The 11,817-nt window shown below is 40.5% G+C and overlaps 1 protein-coding gene across 1 annotated transcript; it reads right to left on the bottom strand.

The window, feature by feature from the left end:
• Positions 1 to 5,076: 5,076 nt before the first annotated feature.
• LOC122624713 lies at positions 5,077 to 5,633 on the bottom strand. Its single transcript, XM_043804393.1, has one exon. It carries the CDS (start codon positions 5,568 to 5,570, stop codon positions 5,220 to 5,222), a length of 351 nt encoding a protein of 116 aa, XP_043660328.1. The 5' UTR covers positions 5,571 to 5,633; the 3' UTR covers positions 5,077 to 5,219.
• Positions 5,634 to 11,817: the final 6,184 nt, after the last annotated feature.

Genomic DNA, 11,817 nt, shown 5'->3' with positions numbered 1-11,817 from the left:
GCTCGTCAAAATAACTAGGCGTATGCCATCTAATCAGTTGACTGGTGTATTTTGAAACCAATCAGTTGATTGAGTTGGAAAAGATATTTATTAAAGATATTTGTTAAAGATACTTGATTTATGTGCTGCCGCTTTACTTCAAGTAAATATAGGAATATTTAAAACAAACTGAAAACCCTTGCCCTGAAGAAAATAAACATAAACTGCTCCTTTTGAAATAGCCTAAACCATTTAATCTTAGTCCACTTAATGACCTTAAGTTGAGGCTAGAAATACAATATTAAATGTACTTACCTGGGCAAAGGTGATGGCAATTTGAACGAAGAAACCAATAAGTGACAAATAGAATTGAGGCAATTGCAATCTGAACTTCGCAGACAAGTCGAAACTATCTAAGCGAAATGTCGGAGACGTGTTTCCGTTTCCGATGAGTTGCTAAATTGTTGCCAATTCGCAACAAAGTTACCTCAACTGGCAAGTAAACATTAACCGGAAAATTGGCTCAACTTTAAGCAGACCTCACTGTATTTTGTGTGCTTTTTTCCTGTTTTATTCGGATTATTGCGATTAAGCATCAGCAACAGCTATCCCCCCACCCAAAAAAAAAAAAGATTTCCAGGAAATGTTTGGCAAAAGTACCCTGGAGAGTAGAAAGTTTACATCAGCTCTGGCTTTGAAGTAAAAATCACTTGGGGAGTTGAATTTGAGTTGAAGGTCTTTATCTTTATTAAGATAACTCATCAAAATTACAGAGAACATGTTCTCTGCTGACTTAGTTTTGTACGAGTCAATTAGGGCAAATTACTCTATGCGAATGTAATGGGGACTAACATTTACTTTCAGTTTAATAAAGAATATTTTATTTTATTCCATTTGCGCTCAGTTAATTAAAGTGACATAAACAAATGTAATTAAATGGTTCAATTGTGTTTTTTTTTTGGTTTGTGCGGCTGAACATAAACAAATATGTCCTTGCACGGGCAACCTAATTTATTTAATGCATTTGCATAACAATTGGCATATAATGAATGCTTCGCCTGCGGCTAAAACTTCAAATGTTAATTGCCAAGAACAATTGCGGCATTCGGATTTATCGGCGGCCAAACAATTTGCTAAATAGCTTGGCGATTTAGCAATTAGCAATTAATGCCAAACAAAAAACAAACAAAAAGATGTAAGTGAATGGAACAAATAAATGTAAAATAATTTATAAAAATGTATAAAAATAAGCAAAATGTTCAAGAACTTACAACCGAAATATGTACGAGTATATTGTGTCTTTTATAGAGTGCCCTCTCAACTTACATGTTCAATTTGTCTTCTTTGCTGTCTGCAGCCTCGTTTGAGATTTGATTCCTCTGTTTTGGTTACCTTGCTGGCTTATGATTTCTTCTCCCTCCGCTTTCGCATTTAAAATCACCCTGGCATCAGAGTTTACTTCTCTTTGTATTCTTGTATTTCAGTATTATATTCTTTGATTTTTTGATTCTTTGATTTTTTGATCAATGTTAAAGCGTCTGTTGCTAGTCAGGTCCTCAGTGAATGGCTCAATGGTACAATGTGCTATGCATTATAGGTATGATGAGTAGTAGATCAGGTATGTGGCTTGTCCTGATTGGTTTGTTGTACTTCCGTGGGTGCTTTCAGGTAATTTGAGTGATTCGATGGGGGTGCTCGGATAACTATTGCATTGCTTTCAAATTCACAAAAAAAATAAATACTCTGATACTCTGGTATTGTAAACTCGACACACAGAAAACACACTTCATATATATATTCTTTGGCACTTTGAAAAAAAAATATATTGTCCTGTGACTTGTTGCACGTTTCCCAGTTGCTCCTTCTTTCTTTCCTGTTGAATGTTCAACTGTAAAACGTTGGCTGTTGCTTCAGTTGCTCCTGTTGCTGCCGCAGTCGCTGTTGCTGTTGCTGTTGCGAGGCACACAACCGTTTGGCTTGGATGTTGAACAGCATCTGTTGCTCCGCAGTTGGCCAACTGACGAGGCCACCTCGTGTGGCGGGTCCTTGCTTCGGCACTTCGGCTAAAAACCCACCCCCCGCCGCCAAAGATATCCACCCAGACCGCCCAGAGAGCCCAGTCCGCCCCCCGGGAACAACAAGTGGAAAGTGTGTAACTGTAACGACGACCATGACGACGACGGCGGCGGCAGCAGCAGCAGCAACAGTCGAAACAGCAGCAGCAGCAACAGCAGCAGCAGCAACAGCAGCAACATCAGCAGCTGCGACAGCAACAGGCTTATGTGGCGACCAGGTGATACGATGGAGTGGCACTAACAATACTTGTACTTTTCGTTTCATTTTTTTTTGGTTTTTTTTTTCCTTTTTGGGGTTGCTGCCACTTGAGGGGAAATGAGAGCTCAGCTCGCTGAATCGCTGATAAAGGGGAAAAGGCCACGAGCCACGACAAACGGCTTCTTGTGATGTTGCAACAGCCGCCGCTGGTGGCACTTCTGTGGGGCGCCTCTCTTTTCAAACACGACTAATCCTTTCGAAACACCTTCGCAAATGTCACGGCAAAGCCAGTTTGTGCGAGCGATTAAATATAGATCTCCAAGCCTTTGGCTTGAAATGCTTATCTTTTGTTGCCGTCTCGGCTTTTGCAAAGAAGTATTAAATACAAATTTAATGAATCAGATCACAAACTCAACTTCTTTATTTATAATTGTACAATAAACAATTTGTATTTTTTATTTGGTTTGTGTATTAAGTTTGTAGTTCACTTCAATCTACGAAAGTTTCTCAATTTATGCTACCATTTTATAATGAAAATCTCTAAAATAAGTGACCAGTGATAAGTGGTTGTTTGTTGTTGCACTGCCATTAGTGGCAATGACCATTGACTGCAGCTGCTGAATGGGGCAATGCAATTGTGGCCAGCGTGCAGTGTCCAGTGCGAATGGGGCTGGCAGTAATTCTGGTAACTTGATTTACGCAGATCAATGCTATTGGCGCCCTGTTAGCCTTGATAGGTCCGATTGCCAACGGCAAGGTTGTGTGTGTGTGTGTGTGTTTGTGTGAGTGTGTGTTTGGTTGACTGTGTGGATGGATGTGCAACGCCTACGCCAGCGGCTTACCTGTTGGACTTGTGCGCCGTACGGGGCGTATGCGCAATATGCACTTTGTCAACAGGTTAGCCTTGAGTCGAGTCCAGTCGAGTCGAGTCGAGTCGAGTCGAGTCGAGTCGTGTTCCCCAGCCAAGGACACCGATTACTCCGCTCGTCGGCCTTGCCCCGTCCCGCTCGCACCATGACTGCCATCTCACTTGCACCCGGAGCACATTCAGCGCATGCCCCAGACGCGAAGGCGTCCAAAATCTGGCGGAGAATCCTCGAATCCACTAGGATTGGCCCTAACGATTCAGCACTTTCAGTGGGGTTGTTTTTTCAGAATCAGAAGCTTTGCTATTTACGTGCTAGTCTTGTAACTGGTTACCACTGTATTCAAAATGTTTTTAAAACTGATTCATGTTTATATCATATATTTTATTATATATATAATATTATTTATATATTTATATATACATATATTCAGGTTCAATAGCCGACTCGATCGTCTGTCCGTATGAGCGCCTTGATTTTAGAAACTACGAGTATAACAGCATAGCTGGAGGGCTTCAATAAACATAGTTCCTTGAATTAAGATTAACTTATTCACTTGGCATAAACCTTATTAATGTGATAAGCCTTTGTCGCAAGTTTTGTAAAGTTTCTTTGGAATTTTGTACATCAGAAGGCTCAATCAATATGCGATTTTTGGGCACTCATTCAAAACGAGACGACAAGGTAATCTACCCAGATGCAGATACATTCACGCCCAAAAGTCACATGTAACCCATCCAATTAGGCCGGTTACTGGTTAATGGTATTCAGCTGAGTTGACTCTATTGGGGCTCAGGTGTTTACTTATGGACAAATTGGCTTCCATGGCAATGAATTCTTTTCTTCGTTTTTTTAAAAATTCTCAAGGCATTAAGTGTTCAGTCCAGTTATCCAGTTATCCAGATACGACCTTCTTCTGGCCTTTTGACCAGTTGCCATAGCGAGCACACACACAGAGCACACAGCACACATCAAATTTAACATAATACCCGTCCATTGAGATCCTAAAACGGGGGCATCCAGTGGCAATGCAGACATGAATTGAACTGTGGCAACGGGTCGAATACACAATACTTGTGCAGGCTCAATTATCCGAATTTGCATGAGGGTCGAGAACGGCATTAGCAGGGACATGCGAATTCCACTGCCCACGAATGTGTTGGTAAATATTGTGTAATTATTTTCTATATTTCCACCAGCGATTTTATTGATGCACACACCTCTTAAATTAGTTGCGTGGTTTGCAAAACCTACATTTAAAATAAACTGTTTCGATGTGAATTGCAACTGAGTATACATAGTTATTAAATCTATAATTTAATTACTCATGATATACAAATATCGACTGCTAGCAAATTCCATTCCATTTAGTTTATTCAGTTCTTTAAACATTACTTTACACGTTTCTAGTGTGAATCCGCAACATATTAAATCCCCCGGCCATAAAAACCCCATTATGCAATGAAGTAGCTCACGCAAATACCTGCAGATACGGATTCATTTTCAGGCGCAGATGCAGATGCAGATACAGATGCGGATGAGGATGCAGATACAGATGCAAACACCGATGCGGATCCCATCTGCATGCCCGACACATGCCGATGCAAATGTAATTCGTTTTCCACATTTCATTCTTCAACCGAAAAAATCATACCAAATGAAAAAAATTCATTTATCACAAATTGTGACCAGAAAGTAAATACAAATATTTTTATCAGCCATTCGTGTGAGTCAGAAAGGGGAAAAATGCGCTGAAGTGACTCATCTGTTGTGCAAATATGTACGCATCGAAATAAATAGCTCGCCAGAACCCAGAGAGGAAAAATTACTTTTACAAAAATTCCAAACGCATCAAAAAACATACCGCTTAGTCGACTTACAAACAGACTATTTGGTAATATCATCTATAAGTGATAAATGAGTTTAATCAACTCATGGCTTTCATGCAAAGACTTAATTCGTTGAATAAAATATGAAAACTGTCTATATTTTATATGTATTTTATATGTTGCATCATTACCAAACACCGCGGGAAATACGGCGAATTTGTACTTGATTTTCCGGCCATCGAGCATCGATGAAGTGCTCTAATTGAAACAGTTAATTTATTTGTTGTGTGCACTGGTATGTTTCTTCGTTCTGCTGTTCGCGATGCATGGGGATATCCACGGCAGTATCCTGGCGGTCAAGGACATTCGCGGTTAGCGCCTCACGCAGTGCCATCCGGTAGTCCTTCCCGTAGTAACGTATGTGCTCCAACAGGCGTCCCTGGCTATCGACTACGTAGAGGAAGTGCGCGTCCCGCTCATCGAGGACCTCCTCCAGGACCTCCGTGGTGTTCTTGGGCAACTCAATGCGATCCTGCAGTCCATAGCCGCCCAGCAAACTGGCCTCCGGAAAACCACTGATCGGTGGCACATACACATTGATTTGCTTCTGCTGGCTGGACATGATTCGTAGAGGGAATTTGGAAACACTACGGCAATGGCAATCGAAATGGAATCGCACAGCACACTTCACAAGTCCTAAAAAATGATTAAATTACATTATTTAGTTACCTCATTTTTTATTAGGCAATATTATTATTGATGTGTCTGCCATTTCTTCTTCAGTTTTAGCTGAAATTAATAAACTGACAAATTTCGTTGCAATTTCACTTAGCAAGTTTTGGTTTTTTACTACGCTCAGCCTTTGCAATTTTAATTAAAACTCCAAATAATTTATAGCCACAATTTGATGCGCTTTTTCGCTTTTTTTTTTTGCATATTTGATGCTTTTTACATAAATGTTGTTCCATAAATTAATTGTGTCGTTAATTAACGAGATATCATATTCTTTTGGCATTGCATTTGATTAAATAATATCCAAATTGATTGTTGCTGACATGAGGCGCAGTCATCATTTGAATTCATTGTAATTCGATAGCTCGATTTGTTTATTTCAAATTCTGACGAATATTAAACATTAAACAGCGAGGGGTGCATGAAAAGTTGATGTATTTCATAAAGATTTAATACTTAAAGTAAGATCTAAGCCTCAACTTTTCCAACTAACCCAACTAGTAATTGCAGTAAATCTGCTTGAAAAGCCTGCAAATATTACAGGAAAAAAGTAGCTTTAACTACGTTGGCTTTTTGGACTAATTTCAGAGAATGTGAAGCTCGTCGGAATCTCCTGGCAGCACTAATCAAATTAAAGGCCGCATTGTGATGCACCTGAATGGAGAACGCACAATGGAAATTGAATGCTCTTTTGACTCGCATGAGAACAATGGGGAAATTCGGCATGTGATGCGGTTATGACCCACGCAAGACAAATAATTAATTGTTGATCAAATTCCAGTGGCAGGCAGTGAAAACCGAGTGGAAATCCGGCGCCCCTTGAACGCCAGCCGATAAGAGCAAGCGAGTGCACCTGGCATTTTGAAATTCCTCGCAAAATTACCGTCTAATAATGTTGAAATTAAGCGGCGTGCACCAATTACATGGCATTCAGTCTGCAGCAGGATGCAGCCAGTGATGCGCGTATATCGACTGCAACTTTAAACACCGATTCTCCAAAGCTTGGCAAGTACAAATAAAAAACTTAGTGAGTATATATACATACATAGTTCCTGGAATAACATTGGGAAACAACCAAGATCAACGTTTCGTCACAAAGCACTGAGTGGAAACTCTGTGAGGGACAAAAACACAGTCGCCGCCAAAAACAACTGCATAAAAAGCCACGGCGAGGGGTCGTAATTAATTGGATTTTGTAAACAATTTGTGCAGCTTCATTTTCGGGCTAAACTTCGTTAGCCAGTTTGCCAGAATGCTGAAAAGAAACACTGAACACAAGAGCAGATAGCCACACTGCATTTTGCATTTTGCATTTTGCACCTACTATCTGCATTTCGTTACCAGACTAGTCAACTTTAAAATCGCCACTTGGCTTGAATTCGCATTTGGTTGCTAATTGAGCAAAATGCAAAGTATCTCGGTGTGCGTTTGCAGCGGTGCATCAGCTCAATTCCAGGCTTCGATTTTGAAATTTGATACGGATTTCCCATTTGCCAGAGGCTGCAAATCCGGTAATGAAGTGAGCACGACCAAAAGGCGTTGCAGTGCCTTGACGGAAGGATAATTGCAGGATATTGGCTTTCCTTCGGCAGGCTTAAAACTGAAGCAGAGTAGCAGGCAGCGATAAATTGGATGATAAATGCCTATTGATTAAACAGCATCTTGGTCCACTGACGATTAATAACTTGCCTTTATTATGAACCAGAGGAACAATGGAATTCTTTGTGCCAGGATGCCAGGTTGCCAGGATGCCAGATTGCCAGGTTGCCAGGATGCCAGGATGCAGTCAAGAACTGACAGCCTGCCGCAGATAAGCTGCAGCAACAGCTGTGAAAATTGAAAACTAAGCAGCTCTCAACGCAATCTAATTCAATCAAATGCAGTGTCTGGCTTTAAAGGATTAAATTCTAGTTAGTGGGCTTGGAATTTAATATTTTTTATGAATTTTCTAGTTAATATGTAATTGTATTAATTACAGCATTTAAAAAACCACGTTGTGTTCATCTGTTAATTACATTTGCTGCATATTTCTGCTAGAGAATGGGAGTACATTAGTTTCACTTCATAAAGAGCACTTTATGAATGCCGCAATGCGGCTTCGAATGTGCCACAAACAATATACGAATACGATTATTGGCAGTCGTTACTTTAATTCAACATTCATTTAAAGCATTTAATTGCTCCGACCGACCGACTGACTGACTGACTGTCTGATTACCAAGGTGTGCGTTGGCTCACATGAGCTTTGTGCTGTGGACAATAAAAAGAAAAATAATAAAAAATATATGCGAATAAATTGTGACTCCTCATTGTCGCTGTGGCCCATCTTTTTCCAGCTTTTTTCCAGCTTTTCCCCCGCACACAACGCACACACACACACACACAAAGGCAAAGTCGAGCACATTGTGGCGTTTTAAGCGGAAAATATGCCGCACTTCCGTTTCCCACAAACACATACACACAGCGCACTCATATACACTGATACACTTATACACACAGCGCACACCGAGGACGTGGTTACCGTTATAAGACAGCAGGCAAGATGGCTGCTGCTGCGTCTGTGGGAGTGGGAGTGGGGAATTTACTGCCATTATATTTATATATTATTATAATGCCACGATGGCAAACAAAGTGTTGACAGAGCGACTGACTGGGCGCAAAAGAACGAAGGGTGCCGGAAACAAATACGTTTACGTACCGTTCCACATTTAATTGCCTAATCGCACTTAAGACCGCCAAAATCCGATTCCGTTTCCGATGCCAGCTACGTTTTAAGTCCGCCCTTTGAGCCCAAAATCTCCGAGTTTCCACTGCTGACACTTTTAAAGTGAATTTCAATTCATCGCGACTTTGCCTTTGTCGCCAATTCCACTGAGAATGCTGGCTATTTTCGTGTTCGGCTAATTGAATAAATTGCCTTCCATCGGCTGAACTCATTTGTAAACTTTGGTAACACAATCGAAAGAAATAAATCTGCACAGCAGTCGGTTCTTGGAAGTATAACATATTTTCCATAAGGTAAAGCCCTTTAAAAATCGATCGATGTACTTAAAGTTCTTGGAAATGTTTTTCAGTCAATGTGATAAACAAATAAAAACGATAAAATATTTATCAAAGCTGGGCTCAATTGAACTTTTACCGAATTATTAAGTCAACAAGAATTTGTACATTAAACTGAACATTTTTCCCATCACCCAGTTAGACATCGAATTGTTAGCCAAATTGATTTGATTTTGGACATTTCCTCTGAGTAATCGCCAAAGGATTCTTTATTTGATTTTTGCTCTTAATTACAAAACTGAGTTTTGTTTACCCACCTGGCCGCAGTTTTTTGGGCTCTTTAATTGGATCCCGAGGGTTTTTCAATGGATACGTATGTATTTAAGGGATATATTTATAGTGGTGGGTGGCAGTGCGTTGCGTTCATTATCATTCACCGCAATCGGAAGGACAACGACACGACATGGACAAGAGAAAAGTTTCAAAAGAAAACTGTAACAACTGGAATGGGTTTTCCCATGAACAAAAAAGGGCGAAGAAACTCACCGCCAACGCAGGACCAAAGTTTTGGTGTGAAATTAAAATTGGAATTAAAAGCACAATGAAGCCAACAGCATCCAGACAGCCAGCCGTCCAGCCGCAGAAAGAGACAGCACAACCAGCATTGGAAAGAGATGGTTGTGTGTTTGCAAGGGGAATAGAGGAGTAGGGGAATGGGGGAAAAAAAGAGACGGCGACAGTCCAGGGGTCTTAGTGCTAAATGATTTATGGCTGTTTTGCATGCCCCCCGTTCCTATGCAAATTGTTTTCGAGAATCTGACAAAACGATGAAGTTTTCATTAGGGTGCCATTAGAAACTCCGTTTAAGTTATGGCAAAGATGTCCGGCTGCCTTCCTCGTCCCCTTCATACATTCATTTGACATACATAAGCTGGATACATCGTTTCTGGTTCAAAGTTTCTTGCCAAGGCCTTTGGCTTGCACTTGAAAATTTGGTCAACTTTAAAAGCAGGCCATAGCAATATAGTAGCATACTTGTATATACTTTAAAACTTAGTGTCAACTAAATGTTAATGGCAAGGCAATTAGATAAATAGCTTCAAGAGCAAGTTAAATTGGAATATATAATAATTTGAAATTATAGCTGCAATTACAAGCTATAAAACGTAACAGAAACTTGTCATTTGAAATAAGCGATGACAAATATTTGTTGCATTTGCCATAAAAATATACATAACTTTCACTTATTCATTCGGATTGTTGAATAGTCATGAATGGCTGGAACATTATTAATAAAGTTTCCAGCAACTTGTTTGCATAAACTGGCGAAATGTCAACAGTTTTCACTCACAAATGAAGGATTCCCTTTTGAGTTGCTCATCAACTCCAACTCGTTTCGTCGCACCTGTGGAAACTAATTTGAAAGTAATTTGTTTTCGCATAGAGTGCATATTCCCCTGTCAGCCAACCTACCGCACATCATAACCATAATCACATAAAATCCCAAAAAAAATGAAAACAAAAAAAAACCAAGCAATCAGTCGCCCAAATTCGGAGAACAACCCCCAAAAATGAAGTAATCGATCATGATATGGTGGGGGGAGGAGTGGGGAACTCGGGAACATACCCAATTTGTATAAATTATTAAAATATTGATTTATTAGTTGAAAATTTAACGTCTAATTTAAGGCGAGAGCGGCTTCGACTTAAATTGAATTTATGCGGCTAAGCTAACGAATTTATCATTATCGTCGGGTGAATAAATTGGAAAATAAATGCGGCTGTCGTTTCTATTTATTATGTTTTTTCTCTTTTGCCCTTCCGATAACCCTTTGGTAAAATCTGAATACTGTTTGCACTTGTGTTTGTGTTTGTATTTGTGTAAATGAAATATGTGCGTGCGTGTGAGTGTGCGTATCTGTGTGAGCTTGTTTGTTTACTTGTGTGAGTGCCTTTTGCGAAAAGGGGCGCTCGTAACTCAAAGCAAACTCCTCTCCCCCCCTCCCCCCCCTCCCCCCCCTCAGATTTTCCACATCCCCCCACTTTCTCTCACGGTCAGCCTGTGGGCGGCTTAGCCACGCCTACCGTCAGCTTTTCCAGCACACAAACAAACAAACACACTCACACACACACTTGCACACAAACACGACACATTCAAAGTTTATCCAGCGCCTGTTTTGCACATTAATTTACTGACCTTTTTGCACTTTTTCCATAGTTTTGCAACCGCACCACCCCGCGCGACCACGCCCTCTCCTCCTGTTACGCCCATCGGAATGCACTGAAAGAAAGCGCGCACCACGGATACTCTGCCCTTGAAGTAAATGTAACACATTCGCAATAACTTTCAACAAAAACATACAAATAACATATAACATCAAATCAATTTGATCCTTAATTCGTATAATCTTTAAACATTTGTTCAGTGCACTATAGAAATAACATAAATATATAGTTTTTCTTAGTGTGCCTCTGTTTTTTTGCCCGCGATTGGCAGCCTTTGTCTGTTTGCCTACAACGCGCCATCTCTTGCGAGTTGCAAACTCCAGAAACCGGCAAAGAAAAAATACAATGGCCACTAACCAGTGACAGGATACCAGTGACCAGCGAGCAGTGACCAGCGAGCAGTGACCAGGGAACAGTGAGCAGTGACCAGTGGAGCAGTGAACAGTAGCCCGTGACGGTGACAGTAACCAGTGATCAAGTGGCCAAGTGGCGAATTGTGGCAGGAGGCGTGGGTTGCAGGAAGTTCTGGCCCGGTCCAGGGGCATATTACAATGTATGATGAATGTGTGACACTTTTGCAGCTTGTTTGTTTGTTTATTGTTTGGCCCACAGCCACCCCAATACCCCCCCACCTCCCTGAATCCCTCCCTCCCTCAGCACCCCTGTGCTTTGTGCGCGACCAAAACAGAAGGCAAACTGAATGGCAAAATCAACAGTCAACGGAGTTCGGCATCGAATGCGGAACTCTCTACACAAATACCAATTTTCAATTATTTAAATTTGCGAAATTTTTGAATAATTATATTTATATTAAAATATTTTATACTATATTATATAAATACTTTTAATACATTTTTGCTACCATAGCATTCGAATTGACTGGCCATGAAAAGTTGGTTTTCTATTTAATC

Source organism: Drosophila teissieri, chromosome X, assembly GCF_016746235.2.
Source record: "Drosophila teissieri strain GT53w chromosome X, Prin_Dtei_1.1, whole genome shotgun sequence".
NCBI classification, from domain to species: Eukaryota; Metazoa; Arthropoda; class Insecta; order Diptera; family Drosophilidae; genus Drosophila; species Drosophila teissieri.
The sequence above is the reverse complement of the archived record's forward strand: the minus strand, read 5'-3'. Positions and strand labels throughout refer to the sequence as shown.

What these genes read in the sequence shown, in the direction of transcription:
- LOC122624713 (XM_043804393.1), bottom strand. Translation starts at nt 5,570, where the DNA reads ATGTCCAGCCAGCAGAAGCAAATCAATGTGTATGTGCCACCGATCAGT.